Raw genomic sequence first — 17,925 nt, 5'->3', positions numbered from 1 at the left:
TAAAGCCCATAGAAAAATGTATATTTTTTTTATTTCATTTGTAATGTCTACAAATACATTACACCTCTTTTGATATTAATGGCTTTGTTCGGTTATACTTATATGATAATGACAATGAGGTGCAATATGTATTCTGTTTTAAGTCTCCATCCAAAAGCGATAAGAATTGGTATCTCTTAGTCTATCAGAATTCTGGAAGTTGATAGATCACAGCTGTTCAACCATAATGTAAGTCCACTGGCATTTTCACCAATTGAATTGAAATAATACAAACACCAAAATCTATCATTCATATTTTATTACTACCTGTATGGAATACTCCATGTATTCAAAATCTGATGACAAATCAAGACATGCTATTGATTTAAATATTACTATAAGATGAATAACTGAAGCAATTACTTGATCAATTCCTAGCAGGAACTTGTTCACTCTGTAATTAAAGCCAAAACATGTCCTCTAGGATAAATGAAAGATGCCAAAATAGCTTGAATCCCTCCAATAGATATGTAGGTAAGTATTAACAAAATTATGATATGGATTCCAAATTTTGATTAAAAAGTGTGGGTTGTTGACACTTTGTTTTTTGCAATCAATAAATTCTTATAATTATCCAACAAATACTGTCAGAAATTGTCATTACAAAGTTTTAGAGCTACACAATGGAGTTCATTGTTTGCAAGAACAGCATTCATTGTTTTTTTGTAATTTCAATTGTACCAGTACAACAAATTTTCTGTCTTAAAATTTCACATTCATCCATCTTCATCTGATATTTCTACAACGTCACTGTCCTCTTGAGCCTCTGCATCATTGTCTTTACTTGTCACATCGTTATTTTGAATATCCTCTCCACTGTCATCATCATCGTCATCATCCTCACCACCATTTTCCTCTTCATACTCCTCTACTACCGTTGTCTCAACCTGAGATTTTCTTTTCCTCTCTGATGCTGCTTCCTTCTTATTTTTCTGTCCTTGCCTGTAGGCTGTAATTGGACAAAATAATAATATATATAAAGCATGATCTGATCTGTGTATCACAATATCTAACCATCATAATTCGTTCAGCATAAACCAGACCTGTTGTCCAGGAGGTTAACTGCCCCTCTTTTGTAATAAAGGGAGATCACTCTAATAATGCTGAGGCATCTTGTTCCAATAAAGATCATGCATACTATGAGTTGCCACCAAGTTTCGTTGAAAGTCCTCCAGAAGTTTAGAAGGATTGTTGTGTAGGATTGACTACTGGACAACCTAAATCCAGTATACCCATCCCTAACTTCTTAATATACCTCTCCTCTATAACTTCGTTCAGGTGAAATAATATACAAAATCATCAGTTAGTGAACATCAAATATTTTATCTTTTTGCATGCAACATTTTATGGGGATGAAGTTAAAAAATGAATATGTTTTTGTGTTGAATATTGCATGGTTATGAATCAACAAACTCCTCATATTTCAAATATGATGACTGTGACCGCAGACAGTTAAAACTAGAGCAAAATGGAGTCAGCTCCTCATATATTTACCGTCTAAACACTGCTGCAGAGGTTCTACAAAGTGTTCAAACTCCATGTCGTCCATGGCAGACATTACATCCTGGGCAGTGATAGTCTTCCTCTTTCCTTTCAGGGCAAAGTTGTTCGAACACGAGGTGGCATATAATACAAACACACTGGCAGCTTTCGAAATGGCTAATCTAGCTTCTTTTGAAACATTAACTCCATCTGGAATCTGGAATATTTGTTAAACATTAGATTATTATAGCAATATTATAAAAAAAAACATTCATACCCTGCTGTATAGAAATTGTAGACAAATCCTTTTATGGAAATTGACATTCAGAAGTTTTTGTTATAAATATAAGCGATAAACTTTCAAAACAGAACATGTTTAAAATACTATAAGGTTGAGTCATGTATATCTGTGTGAAAATTTTCAAGGCAGATGCACATGACATAGTTTATATTGATTTACATTTGCAGTTACAATAATTATCAAACTGTAACTTACTGCATCTTTTATAATTCTGGTAACCACTGCATTAGGAAGGTTCAAATCTTCAGGTCTTTCAGCCATTGTGTCTACAACAAAACATCATAAAGTGAATCACTGAATCATCCCACTATTGGACTATTGAAGTTTCCAAAGGGTTCCAATATTCAGAGACCCTAGAAATGCTAACATTCAGATTAGGGGCGAAATAACTTGGTCGCGGGATATAGGACGAAACGACCTGTTACGTTATCAATATTTGTACATGAATGTCACAGGGGAGATTCCCATGTAAATATATGAAAATTACTCTACTCTAGTAGAGAATGTGTTAGAATTTATGATATACATTTTAATAGAAGACGGGCACCTGTCTTGTGTTAAAAAAAATAACGTGAAAACATTGCGTTTGATATCAGTCTTTGACTAGCAAACTAGCAAACGGGAAAGAATGTCAGTTGACATATCGCAAAGATTGTGTGAAATAAAACGATAAACATACCAACACTTCTTTGAGGAAGTTGGAGTTATTTACAGTGGTGTATTGAAAATCAACAGTGCTCTTTTTGTTTATTTCCCGCCATCTTTGTTCCCGGAAAAAGAATGCCGTAGATAAAATACAAAACAAAGATCGGTGAGAAATGGTGCACCGTGAGAATAATAATTTGAGTTAACATATATATTTTTATAGATCTACGTTATAGTTATCAAAACTCAGGAAATATAAGCTGGATTAAATACCCATCTAATTAGTTTAAATTATTGAAGAACCAAAAGAGAGAGAGAAAATGTAGAAAAAATAAATTTTATCCAAATCCGGAAGTCATACGTTATCGTCTACGCAGACGCATGAGTAATCTACCGGATGTGAGAGACAGACACAGTAAAGCATAAAAATGTAAGTGCGTGTAATACGGTATTTCTAAGTTGTATGTTGAAAGAAACTGAAACCGGTGTTATTTTCTGTCAAATAATTGACGAAACTTTAATAGAATCTGGATATTGTGAGGTAGTCGGTAACAAATTGCTCTGTTAGTCAATTTTCACTTTGAACAACATGCAGTTAGTCAGTGTTGGTTACAATAAACTCATTTTGTGTAAAAACTTTACCAACATCATGCATAGTACGAGTTACATTTTCAGTATTTTCAAAATATCTTTCTGTGTGTATTGTTAATGACTAACACACAAAGGACACATGGGTGTATATTAAATTTTCAGATACTGGATGTTTTATATCAATATCATACAATAGATTGTCTTTTTATTAATTTACATGCATTTCTGTTCTCTTTTCCAGAATTTAGCAATCCACTTTGAAAATGAGTAGTTCTGAAGAAGTCTCCTGGATTTCCTGGTTTTGTGGTCTGCGAGGAAATGAGTTCTTTTGTGAAGTAATTTTTCTATTCAATACGTTCTATGCATACGGTATATACATGCATTTGACTGTAGTGTGATCATGATTGTACTTGACTGATCATTAAATTGGTGACCAGGTAGCTCAATGGGTACTGGGTAGAGCATCTTGCTAGTGTTTGGAGGTCACATGTACATGCAGGTTCAACCCCAGTCGTGTCACTACATATTCTCCCTCCTAGCTGTCACAAACTGCCATGGACACTCCATGAAATGCCCAAGGTGGTGGTATATAAGGGTCTTGTGTATTTTTAAGGGCGATATAAGACTTTAAAAGGTGGAAAAAGTCTAGTGGCTGCCATGATTGGACTCTACACAGTCTGTGCCGTTAACTTTTTTGACTGCTTGTCCTTTGAACTAGGAAACCCCAAAATTTTACTAGTTCGGTACGTTATTTAAACACTAGTCCAAAATAGATATACAGCTCAGAACTTCTTTGCTTCAGCACTTTGGTCATCATCAGTTTACGATTTTTTGATCCAAAGTACAGGCTTGATGCGTTTATTAATGCAAATTCTAACAAATTGATGCATACAGACTGAAATAATCGCATACAGAATGCACTCAATCGGACTAGTTCATTACAATAAGTCGGAAAGTAAAATTACGTGGTGGGCATCGGACTAGTGCTTAAGTAACAGACTGCTCGACAGATGCAAATAGCTCAATTGGTAGAGCATCGGTGGGCTAGCATGCAGAAGTTCTAGGTTTATATAACCCTACAAATTCGACTGCTACATTAAGCCTAGCCTTAAGCTTTTACATAGGCTTTGTATATATGAATCAGAGAAAATAGCAGTGTTAGCCAGACTGCGATTTTACCCTATGACCCTCCAAATCCTAGACAAAAATTGCTATAAGCTATATCTGGTCTCAAATAATCAAATGATCAGATCTTAGACCAGTTTTAGCTATATATAGCTACATATTAATTTTAAAAATATTTTGATTTAATTTGAGAATTGAGTTTATGAATCCATAGATTTGAAAGACATGATTTTATACAATTTAAGCAGTTAATATTAAAAACTTGATGCATTTGAACAGATATCAACTTACTAGAATCATTTCAATTTTATTGTGTTGTATATTAAATATTTTTTTTAATTTTTTATAATTTTTTATTTTTTTTTCCAATTGCATTGATACATAATATCTCATTCACACATCATCGTCCTCATCTCATCAATTAATTCACATCATTCACATCATCAATCATCCTTACAAAACAATAATTATCCTCACAAATACATCAATATTGAACACAAACAATACATGATATCATCATCATCATCATCATCATCATCATCATCATCATCACAATCATTATCACAATCATCATCATCATCATCATAATTACCATCATATAATCAGTCATCATCATCTTCACCTTGATATCATCATTAATCACCATCATACCATCATGTGGTCGTAGATCATGATGGTATGATGATCTGCTTATATATTCACAATCACATATGAACAAAACAGAAAGCACTGTCACATTTTACATCTGTTAATTTTAAGAGAATTCTTTTTTTCTTTCTCTATATATATATAGGTCGATGAAGACTACATACAAGACAAATTCAACCTTACTGGACTTAACGAGCAGGTGCCACATTACAGACAAGCCTTAGACATGATTCTAGACCTTGAACCTGGTAAGTATAAATTTCAATTATCCTGCAACCTTCGTCCTATTCAACACTGATAACTAATATCTTATATTTGATATTCTAAGCAACAGAGTTTACTTATAAGCACTTTCAGTTTAAACTTTGTCCAAATATGTTGCAGATAAATTATCATTAAACACTTGTAAAAATTGGTGATTCTCATAGTCCAATGGATTAAATTTTGTCAATACTACCTGACTAATTCCTATCTACTTTATACTGTTTCTGTCATTGTTCCCCTTACACTGTGAAAAAGAATTTCCTAGATCATCTAGTTTTCTCTGTATCATTCCATCCTTCTGTCTGTTAATATATATTTATAAATGTAAAGTTAACTCTTTGCAAAGTATACATTATAATCCTTTCAAACTATTTTACAATGATTGTCAGTGTTCTGGCCATCCTGACATAGAAAAACAAGTTAATGTCAGGTGTATATACCAGAGGTTATGATTTCATTTATGCAGATTTGAAAATGTATGATATTAAATTTAAACATTTGCACTACAGTCCGGGATCCCTCAAATCTATGTAATCAATCTTACCAGTTCACATGGCAGTTTTAAGACTATATAACTGCCAACTATTTAATATTACCTGCAATGTTGAATCACAGGTGATGCACAGGTGTTCGTTTCTAATATAAGTATAAGTATAATACTGGGTCAAGGTCTATAACTCGGCCGGCCATATAACACTACCCAATCTCCGAAAAAGTATGATTATTAACCAACCGTATAGGATATGCCAATAGGAATACTCTCAATCGACAGCCAGATAATTTATCTTTAATTTGGTATATAATACAATATATAGCATGCCGTATAAATGTCACTAGGTATCCAGAAACATCGGAAAACAGCCTGATTTCAACTGGTCGGACACAGTTGTGTCCTCCGATAAACACGCCAGGGCTCTAATGGGTAGCTCAAAATCCACTGCATGTCAACACTTCAGCGTCATAAGAATGAAAGTTTGGTAGAAAACAAACTTACCAGTTAGTAAATCCATGTATAAATCCCATCCATTTGCCTAACGTAGCCCTCTGAAATATCCGATTGAAAAATTTATGTCTCTAGCCGCCATGTAAGTATGTGTGCAGTAGATTTGTTTTGTCAGCGTTGATTGGCTCTCTAAAATTAATTGACCAATCAACGCCGAGAAAAAAAATGTAATACACACATATCAACATGGCGTCTAGAGACACACATTTTTTCAATCGGAAATTTCAAAAGGCTGTATTAAGCAAATGGATGGTATATAGATAAACACTAACATACCGGTAAAGTTTGTTTTTTACCAAACTTTAATTCCTATGAAGCTGAAATGTTGACATGCAGTGGTTTTTGAGCTACCCATTAGAGCCCTGGCGTGTTGATCAGAGGACACCACAGTGTCCGACCAGTTGAAATCTGGCTGTTTTCCGATGTTTCTGGATATCTAGTGACATCTATACGGCATGCTATATATTGTATCATATACCAAATTAAAGATAAATTATCTGGCTTTCGATTGAGAGTATTCCTATTGTCATATCCTATACGGTTGGTTAATAATCATACTTTTTCTGAAATTGGGTAGTGTTATATGGCCGGCCGAGTTATAGACCTTGACCCTATTATACTTATTATATTAGAAACGAACACCTGTGGGTGATGGTTGTTGAAAATTCTGCTTTCAGTAAGCAAGGGTATTGGTAATGAATACCAATACAACAAAGGAAAAGTATTATATGCCATAATTTAATTTCTTCTAGTTTGCAGTCACCTGCTTATAATGGCCAAATTGTGAAAGCAAGCAAACGGCTTGGAAATTAATTAACTAAAAAAACTTGGATTTTCTTCTTTGTAATGCTATGTTGGTTGAGATTTAATTTGAGACTAACAAAATGTACAATGCCATATCCTGTGTTGGTGCGTTCAGATGATGAGGAGGAGGAGGTAGAAGAAGAGGAAGGAAGAAAGGATAATGCCCCTAATGGTTTGGTCGAGCAAGCCTCAGGCATGTTGTATGGATTGATCCATGCCAGGTTTCTTATGACTAGCCAGGGCCTAACTGTCATGGTATACAGATAATAAAAAGATTTGTTTCAAGGGTTAACATATTCTGTAATATTACTTTGTTCAGGGCAAGGGTAGCAGGGAGACCAGACATTTTTCAAAATCTTTTTTAAACATTTTAAAATTCATTAGAAATTTGTTTTAGAAAAGACAAACACTTTCACTAACTTTGGTGATAAAACCGGCCAGCTAGAGGTCCATTATTGATTATTTATTTGGACTTCAATCTTGTAGTTATATATTAAATCCTACATGTATTCTCCCTGTTACCAGCCCTCTATTTTTCAATTTAGGAAATTGCCATTGGCTTACATTGCTATATCACATTGGTTGCTGATTGGTAATTACACTGTATTCATTAAAACAGTAGAATGATACTTGAAATGTGATTACCACAGAATAGTTGTACCATATGAAAGTTTTTCCTGACATGTCCATTGCAAGTCAGATATAATAGTACATGTTCGTGTATAGTCAACTTGATCAGCAGATGTCTCAAACTTTCTTTACACTGGTAATTTTGAAGATTGTTTTAGTTCAAAATTTGCAAAGTGAGCCAATTGAGTTATACTAATGATTGCATGCCTGTTATACATTTTCTTTTTTTGTTGTTCATTTTTGTGACTTATCCTTTTAAATCCAGCATACAGAAGAAGAAAATCCTTGAGATATCCACGAAGAACAAAACCACATAAGAGTCATTATATTATAACTCAAGCCTGGTCATGCACCTATACCGAACCCACAACTTTCCTTGAATTATTGATTTGTCTTTGATTACAAAACAGGTACAAATATATACTGTACCATATAATGTTTTACTTAAAAATGTAGTGGGAATTTTTTTCTTCACTCAAGGAAAAAAAAAAAGAAGATAAATTAATTTGTACAAACGTTAGATAAGATGATATTGATGATGTATGCTGGATTTACTAAGTCATGTTGTTGTTGATTAGATGATGAGCTAGAAGACAACCCAAATCAAAGTGACCTAATCGAGCAGGCAGCCGAGATGTTGTACGGTCTAATACATGCCCGCTACATCATGACCAATAGAGGCATAGCACAGATGGTAAGAATAAAGAATACCTCAATGAATTAATATCTGATTGTAGACCTTACAGGCTCTATTTTATTCCATCTTTGCATATTACAGAGTTAGCTCCCTTGCCTGTAAGTATCCATTGTGATGTCATTATTTTGTGGGCACAAATCACGTTGTCTCTGAAAAGTTTGGCATTACGCTCGCAAACACATGACGTCAAAATCATTACCTACCTGCAAGGGAAGATAGTTTTATAATATTCAAATACAGAATATTCTGTAATGCATTTCGGGGACAATATCTGACCTTTTTGAAGTAAATATAGTCATATTTTTTCCCCAGTTGGTAGTTTAATTTTCCTTTTGATATACTTCTGATTTGCATTTTCATTTTCACCATATCAAGATATGAAATAATAAGTGCCAAGTGACTGAGTATTATGTAATACATGAACATGAGAAATATTCAGTAAGAATACAGATGTGTTAAACTGTAAGTTCTCTATTTCACTCTTCAGTCTTCACAGTTTCCTATGTCACTGTAATACTCATTTACCCTTGAAGTTTCATAATGGACTGCTCTAGCTTTGATTTAGAAGAGTCTAAATGGGTCTTTATGAGTAAATGAGTAAACACTTTTGTTTTGTAAAACTGAAAAATTACGAAAAATATGTTCATTGTTATTTTATTTTATTTGAAATGTTTTGTTTGATTATGTTTTACTAACAATATGTTTTCAAAGCTTGATAAAATAAATCACTGCATATGTGTTGAATTTATTTGAGCTAAAAAGTTTTCCTTGAATCTGAGACTTGGTTACCTTACCATTGTAGTTTTGGATTATTTCTTGTTACTAGATCTAGATGGCATGTGAGTAATTACTCTTTGAATCATAAAGAATACAAGTTCTTTTTCATCATCATATACAATGAATTTATTATAAGAAAGCCAGTTTGAGTTGACTAAATGTAACTTGATGTGATTTTCACAGATTGAAAAATGGCAACAGGGTGATTTTGGATATTGTCCTCGAGTATACTGTGAAAACCAAGCAATGTTACCAATAGGTAAGTACATTTTGTACATGTCTGATTCCATTTCTGTTATCGTAGAGAAAATGTGCATCGCGATATCGTCAAAATTTTACGATATCGTCACGTTAATATCGCGATTTTTGGCGAGTAAAATATAAAAGGAATTTATGGAAATATAAGTCATGTTTGGGGGACCAATCATGAAAGTACAATATAGAGTGTAATTTGTAAATAAATAAAGTGAAACATTCATCAAAACTAGGGCTGTCACGGGTACTAAATTTTGTCCCTGGGTAACCGAATACTCGACACAGATCGACTGCTTTTGTAACAAATATTGGGTTACGTTGTGTTTGTTGTTTGGAAAGATTGGTTGATCGACGGAGATTTGATGAAATCATATGTGAGTTCAGTAAAGATAGCTTCAGTCGTTAAGTGTCTAACTTCATTTCTATTTGACTTTCATAATTGCTAATGAGCTGCACTAAAGTGTCAGTCTATCCAGCGTGTCTGTAGCTACACCAGTCCCAGAGGAAATGTTTTTGCACATACGCAACAGGAAGTACTACATTCGGACGGTCTCTTGTGTTATCGGATATGACTATAGTGTGACCTATTTAAGTGCACATGTCCGTCAAGTAGATTGTTCTCGCATCAAAAGACGGTAATGAGAATTAAAATGTATTGAAAAGATAAGGTTTCATCCTTGGAGAGTGAAAACAAATACAAATGAGTTGGATTTTGTAATACTTTTAATAGAAGTTCTAGACTTGTTAACGTACATCCAGACGAATTGTCCTATTTTGACGGGTATATGTACCCGGGTACACATTTTTTGACCCGGTTACATCCCCAACCCGACCCGTAACCGGGTACTCGTAACAACCCTAATCAAAACAAACGTTTATTTGTGATACTTTTAATTAGATGTTTGTTTACAAGTCAATCAGATTCTGTCCGTGTCCGACAGTGCAATGTTTTGTTTCCTTTCCAACTAACACATGATGGGTTACGGCTGACGACGATATCGTAGATATAATTTTTTTAACGATATCGTCGTCATCTTCTCTACAATCGTGATATATCGCGATGCCAATAGGTAAGTACATTTTGTACATGTGTGATTCCATTTCTGTTGTAACAAAGTCTAGACTTGAAGTCTTATAGAGATATATTTCATACTGCACATCAAATACTGTTATAAGGACTGTTAGACATGTCTAAGAGGCTATTAGAAGTTGAGAGTTTCTTTGTCCTAATTTCTAAAGGTATAACTGGTATCTACTTAGACCTCAGATACTTTTTTATCTCATAACTACAACAAACTTCATTCCAAGGAATTTTTAAGTGAATAGTCGGGCAAAGAAAACCAGTCTAAATGCGTTCATTGGCCTTCCAAAAGTTCTCACATATTAATACGACGGCCAAGTTCTGCTTACGTTTCCCAGTTCTGACCATTAAAGTAAAGGAAAATTGAAAGTATTGAAAGCGAGGCTGCGTGTAAATGTAACCACGGACATAGTCAGCCGGGAGGACGTATTAGGATTCCTATACTTTAAATTAATTTCTTCGTACGCAGACAGATTTTGGCGAGAGATTTTATTTTTCCATTTCATAAGAAATTATACTGGATTCATTCACACCATTTTTACCGACTTTAGCCATCCTTGCCCGACTGTTCACTTTAATGTCAAATATGTTTTAAAAAAAAAATGAAAAAAAATGAAAAAAATATGTCATCACTTCATTGTTTACTGAGAGTGTATCTTGTCATCACAATATTTTTCCTGCCAGGTACAGCCTATAAAAAGTACACCATATTACACTGGTGACAGCTGTAAAGTCTGACACTGATAACCCTTACTGCCCTATTCTTACATAGAAATATAACCCTTACTATTCTAATATATATGGGACAAAGCAGTAATTCCAACCGTGTGGACAAAAAAATTGTTAAATTTTCAAGGTGATCTGCCCCTTTATCAAGACACACAAAACGAACACGATTACATAATATGACACGAACAATAAAACAGGACAATGAAAGAAGTCAAATATTTAACAATGCAATTAACCCTTCGCCAAGTGGCAGCCGAAGGCTGGATCTACCAAAAAGTAGCCATGCTGTTCGGCAGAACGCTACAATATGAGCGGTGCCTGGAGAGCGTGCCATGTGTGACGTGAAGTGTGTGGCGAAATTTAAATATGTAGAGCTCATTTGTATAGGATGCAAATTTAGTCGCCTTTCTCCTCGGTGTGTGTGCAAAGGAGCAAAGTCCTAAATTTAGTCGCCTTTTGTTGGCAAAACAAAAGGCGTAGAAAAGAACGGGATAAATGCTGGAAGTAGGTATTAGCAATTGAAAAGGGAGTGATCAATTGAATGTCAATTTGCAAAATATACATATCTAACGTTTGTTAATGCCCCTTGGATAGCGGGTCTGTAGATACGTAATCCAGAATCTCTCTCTCGATCAACGCTAGGTTTGTGTCCAGTAGGAACAGTGCTCAATTGCAATCACCTGCTAATATATAGATATATTACCTTTGTAGGACTGTCAGACGTGCCAGGAGAGGCTATGGTGAAGCTCTACTGTCCGAAGTGCCAGGATGTGTACACCCCTAAGTCATCTCGCCACCATCACACAGACGGGTCCTACTTTGGTACAGGATTCCCTCACATGCTGTTTATGGTCCACCCAGAATACAGACCAAAACGACCTGCCAACCAGTTTGTCCCTAGGTACGAGGCTTCAACTAATAGTGTGTGCAGTCAAATCTGGGTCATTTCTCACAATCTATTGACACTATGTTCTTCATAAGAGCATGTTTTGACTTTTAGACTCCTTTTTGGTTAAGGTGGTAGTATGCAAATTCATAGATCACAAACATTAAATTAAGTTTAATACTAGAGTTTCAAGGTCCCAAAACAACTTGTGTAAAGTACAATTTAGTGTCAATTAGTCCCAACTTCTGGTGATTATGACGTCAACAAATTCACGTCAAAATGTGATGTCACAATCACAGGAAAGTTGGACTAATCATGGTAAATCTTACTTAACCCATGTCGTTTTGGGATTTAAAAAATTGTTATTATGTCAAGGGCATGTGAAAGTTTATTAATGAAAAAGTATGAATTTGTTGAGTCCATGTGTTTTCAGTATAATTATGGCTGGTCAGGTTTAATAACGTTGTACATGTACAGACATTCAATATTTGTCATCAACGATTTTATGATTTTGTAGTGTTGCAAATGATTCTGTTAATACATTGAATAGTGCTTGTTTCCACATTTCTTTTGTAGTCTAAACTCATCTGATTGTGATATTTTGTAGACTTTATGTGTATTTTCTGATGCTTTGTAGACTTTACGGATTCAAGATTCACCCACTGGCCTACAACCTCCAAAACCAAGCAGCCGCCAACTTCAAAATGCCAATGAGGGGACTAGGTCACAACAACAGTAAACGCTGACTCATGTAGCCTCATTTACCACATCTAGTGACTTTATTTATAAAGTTACCTCTCTCCATAGAAAGGAGCAGGGGTACAGCATTCAGTAAACAGTGACTTGTGTAACATTTGAACTCCTTCACCCCTGAAGACACATTAAGGCTCTTCTAAATCAAAGACTAGATCAGTCCATTATGAAATTTCAGGGGTGAAGGAGTTGAAAAGAGAGGTAATTACCCTTCAATGAATTATATGAGTATTTATGAGATTACCTTATTAGCGTGAGGTAGTTATAGTTATAACAATTTTAACAAATTAAGCCTGATATTGTATGCTTTACTATAAGGTGATGCTATCATCGTCAGATTTTCTTGGTTTTATGTGACTTCTCTTTTTTCAAATATGTGTAGATTCCAGATGAGATATCATCTAGGATGGAGGATCTGATCAAAAGTTCTTTGATTTGATGAAATTAATTTAATGTTAGGCATTAGTTCAATGCTAACACTACTACAGTGACAGCTGTACTGTTGTCCGAGGATTTAAAATATGTGTGGCAATATGTTATATTTTGTAAGGAATTTCATTGTGTACCAATTGTGGTAAAATGCAGAATGATCATTGTTGAAAAATCTGGGTTCACGTGGGTGTGTCTTAACCTTTTCAGTGTATCACCTTTTGTTCGTCATTATCTTTTCAGTTAATCATTATACAATAGCACTACATGTGGTTGTGTTCTCATAGACTCAAGAATGTTCATTGATTATCTTTTTGTTATCATCCAGATGTAAGACTACTGTTTTCTTTCTGTATAATCATGGTGTGTCATACTGTATATCGTAATGATTTACAGTGCTATTTGCTGGCATTATTGTACCAATATTTTACATTTTGAATGCATATAAATATGTATGCAAGTATATACTGTTAGGCTTTTGTGAAATTGTGAACTCCGAATTCTAAGAAATTGAATGAAACTTTTTTCATACTTAAACCAATCTGCCTAATTAAAAATATTTTTGTTACTTTTGAAATATAATTAAATTTTCATTTAGAATATAAGTGATGAAAAAAATAGTGAAATACTTCAAACTTGTCTTTGAAACAAAGTATAAATATCCTGTTAGTGCTTTAAACAACTAAGTGCAAAAAAAACGCTTAGTTCTGTAAATAAGAAAAACTTAGCTGATGTAGTAGCTCTGAAATTGGTAAGAGCTTTATAGAGCTTAAGAAGTTAGCTCTGAAATTGGTATTAAAAAGAACTAAATAGAGCTTATGAAGTTAGCTCTGAAAGTAATAAGAACTTTATAAAGCTTATCAAGTTAGCTCTGAAAGTGGTAAGAGCTTTATAGAGCTTATGAACTGGTGAAACTGAACAATGTCTCAGTGTTGCTATAAGTGTGTTTCCCAGCGATAAGAAACTCGTGTGTGATATAATAACATATTTAATAGTAGTTCTAGCATTGTATAGGGCATGTGATAATTACACATAGGCTATACTATGTACAGTTGTCATCATTGTCTCGTTGGACCTATCACCTAGATATATAAAAAAACGGGTCTGAATTATTTACCTGCTTGTGTGTAGAGCAGGGATGACAGATGTTAAGAGTACTGTTTTGTATTTAGATGTTTTGACATAACAAGTGCTGTAAATAAATCCATATCTGTAGAAACAGGTAATAAAAAGTCTGTTTCGTTTTGTAACAAAAATAATGTTATTGGTTTTTTATTAACTACAGAAGTTTTGCTAGTTATCTCCTTTGATAACTTGTAGTATTCATCTCCTTAACAACAATGTCGACAACTTTGAATCCTACTTGAAACTTTAAATTTATACCTAATGATGTTTAAATAACTTTCTGCCGTGCTTGTTAAAAGTGTTATTAAAAGCCAGTGTCATTTAAGGATGCTCCACCGCTGACTAATGGTATTTTTCACTATCAAAAATAAGAGAAGACGATTTAGTATGTTTCTTCAGTTACAAAAGTTACTTACTTTACACCATTACCACCATTGAAAAGTTAGAGCTTCTAAATTTGCTTCAAGTTCAAAATATGAAAAATAATTTATTGCATCCCGAAAAAATTCCGTACCACTATATCCTATATGGAATGAAGTAATGATTGCGCATGCACTAAAGGCTAAATAAATTATTTTATGTTATTTTTTGTGTTAATTAGGCATATATATACACGATTAAACACCAAACATTGTTCAAGTGATGAATATCATTTATGCTCTGTCGGCAGTGGAGCATCTTTAAGGTTTTGACATGGTTAAACAGCAGAGGAAACAAAACCATCTGATCTATTGTGAATTACCTGGTAACTCAATTACGTTGGATTCTAATTGAGATCACAGGAGGATTGGTTGATTGATTAACATTCTATTAATAGCTAGAGTCATATGTATGCAAGTGTTGTGTGACTGCTTTGGGAGACTGCAGTTAAGTTGTGTTATAGCTTCTGGTTATAGGACTCTTGCCCATTTTATAGTGCTATCTCAAAGAAGCATGTTGTCAGAGACACAGAATATTCTACCCCACCCGGTTACATTATACTGACAACGGACTGTCTTTGTACTAAGTGATAAGCAGAAACAGAGACCCAGAGGTTGATTGATAATGATAAAATATCGCTAAAACTCGACCAATAAGACATGCTAGAAGAGACTTTCATTCTTTCCGATAACATTTTGCATCATCTTTTATGGAAATCATCTTAGCATTGAATGGTCTTTTAAATGTTCCGGGATTAGTTTTCACGAATAATTTAACTTTCAGAACATGCCACATTTTGAGGAAATTCAAAACAAGGCAAAAGAACCTTCTCTTTCGGAAAAGGTCTTGGAAGTGATGTTATCAAAACAAGAGACGTGATGATGAGTCGTGCATTATTGTATCTACACAAATAAATGTATTCATACACTGATTCATTGTCCTCAGGGCATCCAGTAGACTCCTGACTTGGCTTAGCAAGGGTTAGCAAAAATCATATTTGAATCAAGGGTTTGAAGAACATGTCATTTGTCATATGTTTTGACTCTTAAGATTTCTGAGAAACAGTGATATGTCTTCAGGAACTGCTAAAACTTCAATGGTCAACTGGATGCCCTGGTGCTAACCCTTGCTAAGCCATAGTTAAGGGTCAACTGGATGCCCTGGTCCTAACCCTTGCTAAGCTAGTTCAAAAACCAGTGCGTGCTTTGTAAATGGAGTCGGATAGGCATATGAGTGGTAGAACGGTCCTTAATGATAAATTGACTATTGAAAGATACTAACCAACAAGGAGAGTTATATATGACAAAACAAACGTACATTTCTATCCATGTGAAGAAACATTCTAATGGTTTTCCAAGATCCATAAGACGGGAATTCAAATTCGCAAAATCGTATCATCCGTTGGTTTTATCACTTCTGGATACAAATATCTTGTGGAGAAGATCCTGAACTTGTATCGTATCCTTTCCATTAGCTTCCCACTAAGACAAACCATCAATGTCATTATACAAGATGTAACGCAGAGCCCGGGCTATAACGGGCAGATACATAGAAGAACATGTCATGCTCGACGTTATTTAACTACTAAGCCACAAAAGTTAGCTGCTGAGACGACCATATCCATTAACGGTCACATGACTACCATTCTCGCTAATAACTTTCATGGGATCAACCTGGCATTCCTCAGCTTACATTTTATTTCTCCCACAATTTTGTTGTAGCGGTGGCGGCTCATGACTAGACGAATAAGTTAATAATAAGTCCCCAATAACACTATGCTTTCATTGGGTACTCTACTGAATGGCAGGCCCATCCCACCGCTACCATTAAATATTACACGGAGAGGCAGGGGTACACACAACATCACTACACTACGATAGACACAGCACCCAATAGCACAGTCACAAAAGCTAGCTATTGGACTATACCTCTGAAATGTCCTTATCCATGCACATGGCATCTGAATTATTTACGTTTTACTGGAGTTCTGTTTCATCACCGCTTATTTTTTTTAAGAAGAAACATGTGGTATTGAACCAACATCGAGATGGCCTTGTAACTTTTTCGTTGAGGACTTTGAAGAACACAGCATCTGTCTGTTACATGTATGGAGATGCTACATTTGTCAATATTTTATCAACAATGTTAATCCGTCTATCAAATTCGATTTTGAAAAGGCGGTAGGTGCCTTCACATGTCGACACACACGACCGTTTAATGAATCCTGACGAGTCTGTCAAGACAACAGTGTACCTTAAGCCATCGGATCAGTACGGAGCATTTGACTCCCACCGCACATTTCGACATAAATAGGATGTGGTAAGAATTATCACCAATAGAGCCAAAGTAGCCATCAGGGAAACACCAGACAAAGACAAGGTGTTCAGCGTTAGCTCGGAGTGGATTCAGAAACTGAATCTTCCACCCGAAGCAGTTTCGAAGACCACCCGTTAGCCTATTGCAGAAACTTTTCTGTTTCCAATTTTTGCAAGGGACAAATTAAAACTGTGAAGGAGGACTTGTGTGGTGTTATCTACAAGATTTCATATGACAAATATCTCCATCTTACTTTAGCGAAATTGAAAAATTATTGGACATCCGGATAAAAGACAAAATCCTTTGATCGTGGGAAACGTGCATCTGCGTTCAGCGTCTCTGACGCCTTGTAACGTTTTCTTTATGGAGACTGGTCACAGCAACGCATACAGGCCAGACGTTACTTTAACTAACAGGAACATAACTTTATGCAACGTGGAAGAAAGGTCCTTTTTGCACCAGAGTCTACCCCCGGAGCTGTTATTACATGCATAAGATGTGGATCAAAGACCATACAGATTTCTGATTAAGAAGAATGACAGCGTCTTTTTCAAACACGATAACATATTACATAACATAAACTCCCGTTTCTTCAGGGAACAATATTGAAAAAGGGCAAATGCGTCATCTACAAGATCCCATGTGCCATTTGTGTTCATCTTATAGAAGAAACCAAAGACAAAATCCAGAGAAACGTCTCTGCTGGCTCGTAACGTGTCCTATATGGACACTGGTCACAACATCACAGCAAGGCCAGGTATTGCAATAACTATACTTGACAGGGAACAGAACTTTATGCAACGTGGAGAAAAGGTCCTTTTTACACCAAACTCATCTCCAGAACCTAGATAGAGAATGCGGGAGATGCCATCTGCTCTATCTAAATTAGACTCCTGCTTGGTTACGTCATTTCTCAGTGTGACGT

At 35.0% G+C, this 17,925-nt stretch overlaps 2 protein-coding genes across 2 annotated transcripts; one reads left to right on the top strand and one right to left on the bottom strand.

Annotated features, from left to right (window-relative positions):
* Positions 1 to 283: 283 nt before the first annotated feature.
* On the bottom strand, positions 284 to 2,642 carry LOC138321446 (DNA polymerase epsilon subunit 3-like). The gene is made up of 4 exons (XM_069265148.1): positions 2,502 to 2,642; positions 2,018 to 2,088; positions 1,534 to 1,738; positions 284 to 988 (listed from the first exon to the last, which is right to left on the bottom strand). Exons 2-4 carry the CDS (start codon positions 2,081 to 2,083, stop codon positions 756 to 758), a joined length of 504 nt encoding a protein of 167 aa, XP_069121249.1. The 5' UTR covers positions 2,084 to 2,088; positions 2,502 to 2,642; the 3' UTR covers positions 284 to 755.
* A 139-nt stretch (positions 2,643 to 2,781) lies between these two features.
* Positions 2,782 to 14,398, top strand: LOC138321444 (casein kinase II subunit beta). The gene is made up of 7 exons (XM_069265147.1): positions 2,782 to 2,897; positions 3,300 to 3,393; positions 4,977 to 5,079; positions 8,111 to 8,226; positions 9,190 to 9,265; positions 11,783 to 11,972; positions 12,595 to 14,398. Exons 2-7 carry the CDS (start codon positions 3,322 to 3,324, stop codon positions 12,701 to 12,703), a joined length of 666 nt encoding a protein of 221 aa, XP_069121248.1. The 5' UTR covers positions 2,782 to 2,897; positions 3,300 to 3,321; the 3' UTR covers positions 12,704 to 14,398.
* The last annotated feature ends 3,527 nt before the right edge of the window (positions 14,399 to 17,925 follow it).

This window comes from Argopecten irradians, chromosome 4 (assembly GCF_041381155.1).
Source record: "Argopecten irradians isolate NY chromosome 4, Ai_NY, whole genome shotgun sequence".
Taxonomy (NCBI): domain Eukaryota; kingdom Metazoa; phylum Mollusca; class Bivalvia; order Pectinida; family Pectinidae; genus Argopecten; species Argopecten irradians.
The sequence above is the reverse complement of the archived record's forward strand: the minus strand, read 5'-3'. Positions and strand labels throughout refer to the sequence as shown.

Bases quoted from the DNA above. Each gene is read 5' to 3' on its own strand.
- LOC138321446 (XM_069265148.1), bottom strand. From the start codon at position 2,083: ATGGCTGAAAGACCTGAAGATTTGAACCTTCCTAATGCAGTGGTTACC. The intron at 1,739-2,017 runs GTAAGTTACAGT...CAAATATTCCAG, and splicing joins CCAGAATTATAAAAGATGCA to ATTCCAGATGGAGTTAATGT. The intron at 989-1,533 runs GTAAATATATGA...GTCCAATTACAG, and splicing joins TCTGCAGCAGTGTTTAGACG to CCTACAGGCAAGGACAGAAA.
- LOC138321444 (XM_069265147.1), top strand. From the start codon at position 3,322: ATGAGTAGTTCTGAAGAAGTCTCCTGGATTTCCTGGTTTTGTGGTCTG. The intron at 5,080-8,110 runs GTAAGTATAAAT...GTTGTTGATTAG, and splicing joins GATTCTAGACCTTGAACCTG to ATGATGAGCTAGAAGACAAC. The intron at 9,266-11,782 runs GTAAGTACATTT...TTACCTTTGTAG, and splicing joins CCAAGCAATGTTACCAATAG to GACTGTCAGACGTGCCAGGA.